Raw genomic sequence first — 5000 nt, forward strand, 5'->3', positions numbered from 1 at the left:
GATAACCACTTGGCACAATTGTACCGAAAACCATAAAAAAACTGTTCGTTGCGCAAAGTTCTGCAGTTCTCTTCTAACATTCTACCATCTCTCTCTCTCTCTCTCTCTCTCTCTCTCTCTCTCTCTCTCTCTCTCTCTCTCTTTCTCTCTCTCTCTCTCTCTCTCTCTTCGCTTCGTAGGTCAACCAGAACAACATTACGCCGAAGCCGTTCGGTGCTCCGCTTCCGGTGAGCCCGCTGGCTCAGGTGCAGGCACCGGCATCGTACCCGCCGGTGGCCGGCAGTGTACCGACGCCATTCTCGGCCGCTCTCACCGGCCAGGCTCCGGCTCCGGCCCCAGCCCCGGCTCCGGTTGCCGCACCGGTCCCAGCTCCGGCTCTGGCCCCGGCTCCAGTCCTCGCTCCGGCGTTCACTCCGGCTTCCGCGCCAGCTCCACAAGGTTGTTACTAAGTGTCTAACTGTCTGGCTGTATTGTTCGATATTGTTTCCCCCCCCACCCTCCCGTTCCCGGTCGTGCTACCAACCTTCACCGAAAGGCACAGGCCGGGGATAGTGTTTTCTTCCCCCCTTGAGAATTACTTTTTCCTATTTTCTTTGTTAATTATCCATCATCACACTTTGGCATCATCAAAACACATTCTCTCTTTTCATCCCTCTCTCTCTGTCTCATGGCTATAACATTTTCTCGATCATTTCTGTGAATCCATTCAAATCAAACCAAACCAACCAACCGAAATACCAAACCCATAATGGTCGCGGTGAATCCTGAATGCAAACCATATCAACAGCGAACCATCATCACTATCCGTTCGCGAAGAAACCAACCTTTAACTTCCGAGGTACGAGACCGTAGCCGGTGCTGCTCTGTTGGCACACCATTAGAGCACCTAAGAGCTGCCAATGCTCCCCTCGTGTGTAGCGCCCTGCTCTGCTCTGCTACTCTATCGGCTCGACTACTACTCGACTAACGACGACTACTTCCTCTGTGTGCGATCATGCGTGTGTGCGAGTGTGTTTGTTTGTGGCGATCATTTCGATCATAACCTTGGAACTAGTCCGTGTCCACAGTAACCGCTTTAGATCGCTTTAGCTCACGCTTCTATTGCTTTGCTTTCTTTCTCTCTCTCTCTCTCTCTTTCTTTCTCTACCGCTATCTATCGCTTCCTATTTCGTGCGCTTTTGTCCCGTCTTCCGCTTCATCTGTGCTTCTGTCTGGTCTGGTCGCACTCTGTGTCGTCTACTGCTTCCGGTCGCCATCTTTTGCGGCGGTCGTACATGCGAACTAACACCGACGATGTCGCAACCATGCGCGGTTTGGACCATGGCCACCGGTTTGCTGGCCTACCTACGACGGCAGATGGCCCCGATGGTGAGCCCAAGAACGGCGAGGATCCGGAAGGCGCAACAAACGAAGAAGCGACGTGCGATCCGGGGGAAGATGACGGAGAGTCTCCGGTGCCGGTGTTTGCCTGGCCCCCGAAACCGACCGTTGCCGATACGATACCGACGGCGACACCGATCTACGTGGCGCCGCCCGAAACGCAACGCGTCATCATTAAACCGATCACGGTCATTCCGCCGCCACCGAAGGAGAAATCCAAAACACCACCTGACGACGAAGGTCCGAGTGGTGCCAACCGGCCAGCGAATCCAGGTCAAAGCAAATCCGCTCCCGAGTTGAGCCGTGGCCAACAGCAACAACAGCAACAGCAAGAGGAGCAGGATGAAGAGTTATCCGATTCGTTCGGTATGACAACGACGACAGCAACAACGACGACGGCTACGTCCGCCTCATCGGAAGAGTACCGGATGTACCAAACGCAAACGTCACAACCGATCGTGACGTATTACGATACGCCCCAGTACGAGCTCGAGCGGCCATTCTCGGGTTCCGGGCAGCGGAGCAGCGCACAGGCAAGTACGGGTGCGATGTCCGACGCATCCTACACGCACTTCGTCTTCCGCGATCCACCACCCGAGGAAGAGGAGGAGGAGGAAGCAGAGGAGGAGCCGCCTAGGGAACCGGTGCCAGTGGAGGGTGTGGAGAAGGGCCCGGTCAAGGGCGGTGACTCCGGTGGTGGTGGTGGTGCTGGTGCTGGTCAACCGATACAGCCTCCGGTTCCCGAGAAGCGCGTCGAGTTCGTCGATTATGGTCGCGAGCTGGAGCGCTATCTGCGGGCGGAGCAGAAAGCACGGGAGGCGGCCGCCGCAGCCGCCGACGCCGCCGCTGCAGCCGCTGCTGAGGCCGAGAAGGCGACGGAGCAGCTGCCGCACTACGAGCTACCGTTCATCAAACCAACCGAGCCACCGCAACTACCGCGCTCGGCCATACCCAACCCAACCCCGAAGCAGTGGCAATCGGCGCTGGTTCAAGCGCTTTGCGTCGCTCCACCCGATCCGATCCACCTGACGGCCGAACAGATCGAGGAAGCCAACTTTATGCGCTCGCGCAATGAGGCGTACCGGCGGGAGCAGGAGGACATAAAGCGGCGCCAGCTGGAAGCGCTGAGACGGCAGGTTGATGCGCTGGAGCGACGGCTGGGCCAGCAACCGCCGGCACCACCGGTCGAACCGGTCCTTCCACCCGGCCCACCGCTGGATGTGCCCCGGAAGGGCTCGGTGATGGCGCAGGTACTGGCCGGTCGCACCGGCAGCCAATCGACTGTCCGCTCGCAGCGCTTCCCGGCGCAGTACGTGCCGTCGGTGCCACTGCCGGCCGAAACGCAACCCTACTTCCCTCCTCCCCACTCGATGGAACCGATCCGGAGCGAGAAGATCTCGTCCGGCCAGAACGAGTCCCCGTTCGTCGAAGCGCTAAAGACCGCTCCGTACACTCCATTTCAGACGTTTGGCCGCGAGATCCCGTCCCAGCTCGAGGATCTACCGGTACCGAGTGGCCGGCTGTCGATGATGGAAGCCCTGGCCACGGCACCGGATCGTCCGTATACGCCATTCTCGGAGGTGCGCCTCGATGGATCGTCTGAGGTGTATCAGGAGATGCTCCGGGAGCAACCATCCATTCCGGTCGATCCCGACCGGCAGTATTCGGCCTTTGCCAACGTGGGGGGTAACCGAACCCCGAAACCATTTGTTCCGATTGTGCCGGAAGTCCGGGAACCGCCACCGCTTGTCGTTGTCGAGGAAGAGGTGGAACAGCAGCAACAATCGGCGCCTACATCACAGCAGGCTTCGGTTAAGGGTAGCTCACCGCCAGAGGGCGCCGCGAGCGGTTCCCGGAGAAGCTCTTCGTCCACGCACCACGAAAGCAACACCTCGCGCCGATCGTCGGTGAAGGAGGAAGTGTCCGTCATTTCGATTCCGGTGCCACCGTACCCGAAGAAGGATGGCCATATGGGTGAAGGCCACTATTCGTTGGCACCGCGCCGCGAAACGGCCTCACCGCTCAACAAACCGGCCGAAATTCCGCCCTATCAGCGCAAGTGGTTCAATCTGCCGACCCAGAACCCGCCGCACACTCCGGAACCGGAGGAGCTGCGTACGAACGTACCGCTGGCCTTTGTAAATACTCACTCCACTCACGCGAACCTAACCAAACCCATCGCCAAACCACCATCGCAGCCGCAGCAGCAGCAACAGCAGCAAGCGCCTGTACATAAGCCACCGACGCCCGTGCAGGGCGTGGGACGGAGTGGACCGTACACGACGATCCAGAACCGTGCCATCCCGGTCGTGCAGCAGCCCTCGCTGGAGCTGGACGCCGAGCTGGCGCAGTACAACAGTGCTCACGCTCGTCTCCAACACAAAGGTGTCATCGATCGGGGCCAATCGTTTACGCCATCGCTCATCCTTACGAAGCACTCGACGACGATACCGTACTATCAGCATCAGCTCGGTTTCGAGGAGTACTTTGCGGAGGTGAAGCAGTTCGATGGCCATACGACACCGCAGCCGAACCGCACCAAGTCGCCGGCCTTCGGTCCGCCACCGAATCCCCTGAAACCGCATGTACCGCCATCGCGCGAAGGCATACCGGTTGAGTCGGGCCTGTATCTGTCGATGGGTAAGCTGCACGGTGTGCCCTGGTATGCTAATAAGGACCACGTGCCGGCCGACATACAGCAGAAGATGCAGCAACAGCTGCATCTCGAGGCGAACCAGCGGTTCGGGCGCAGTGTCCAGCACCACGAACAGCAGCAACAGCAACAGGTAACTATCCAGCAGCAGCAGTCGTCGTCGGTTGAGATCAGCAGCACCACCGAGCAGCAGCAGCAGCAGCAGCATCATCGAGAGACATCATCGGAGAGGGCTGCCGTACAGAGTGCCCAGCAGGTAGGGAATGCGCTGATTCAGAAGCGCACACGCTTCGTAGAAGAGCAGAGTAGTCACGCGGCGCGCGCCAATAGTATCACCTCCGAGAGCTCACGGTATTCTTCGAAAATCAAGGAGAACGAGGCACCACAGAAGGGCTTCGTGGCGCAGCAGAAGCGTCGCTTCTCCGGCCAGGATGAGGCCCTTAATCTGCCGCCGCAACCGACCGAACAGGAGCTGCGGGCGGCCGAACAGCAGCAGCAGATCCGCGAACTGCTGCAGAAGGCCGAAGAGGAGGAAGAAGAACAGAAGCGCCAGCAGGCGGCACTGGCAGCGGCCGCACCGAAACCACCGATCCGCCATGTCGATCCACCGACACCGAAACCGGCACCACCACCGAGCAGCTTCCCCTCGACCAATCCCTTCCCGGAGGAGTACGTCGACCACTTCCCGTCCAAGAGTGCGCGCAAAGCGAGCGTTCTGTTCCCGCAGCGTCCGGCAGCGCCTGGCGGTGGTGGTGCCGGACGTACGGATTGTCCCAGTCCTTCGTCGTTTAAGGCGCAGTTCAATGAGTTCATGATCGGGGCCAATGCGTTGGGGGCACTGCAACCGGGTGCCACCATGCCGCCGGTGTGCGAGATCGAGGAAAAGGAGCAACAGCAACAGCAGCAGGAGAGGCGTGTTAGTGCTACTCAGCAGCCACTAACCCAATCGTGGCCACCGCAACTGCCG

General features: G+C 59.4%; 1 protein-coding gene across 13 annotated transcripts in view; it reads left to right on the top strand.

The window, feature by feature from the left end:
- Window positions 1–5000, top strand: part of LOC125957966 (PDZ and LIM domain protein Zasp-like) — a 42595-nt gene that overhangs the window by 34811 nt on the left and 2784 nt on the right. For 11 of the 13 annotated variants that reach the window (XM_049691036.1, XM_049691038.1, XM_049691042.1 and 8 more), the window contains 2 exons: window positions 180–438; window positions 1357–5000. The exon at window positions 1357–5000 is cut by the window's right edge and continues 323 nt beyond it. In XM_049691036.1, coding sequence (XP_049546993.1) covers window positions 180–438; window positions 1357–5000 — 3903 coding nt within the window. The remainder of the gene's footprint in view (window positions 1–179; window positions 439–1356) is intronic. The other 2 variants (XM_049691040.1, XM_049691043.1) reach the window with 2 other exon arrangements.

The sequence above is a fragment of the Anopheles darlingi genome, chromosome 3 (genome assembly GCF_943734745.1).
Source record: "Anopheles darlingi chromosome 3, idAnoDarlMG_H_01, whole genome shotgun sequence".
Lineage (NCBI taxonomy): Eukaryota > Metazoa > Arthropoda > Insecta > Diptera > Culicidae > Anopheles > Anopheles darlingi.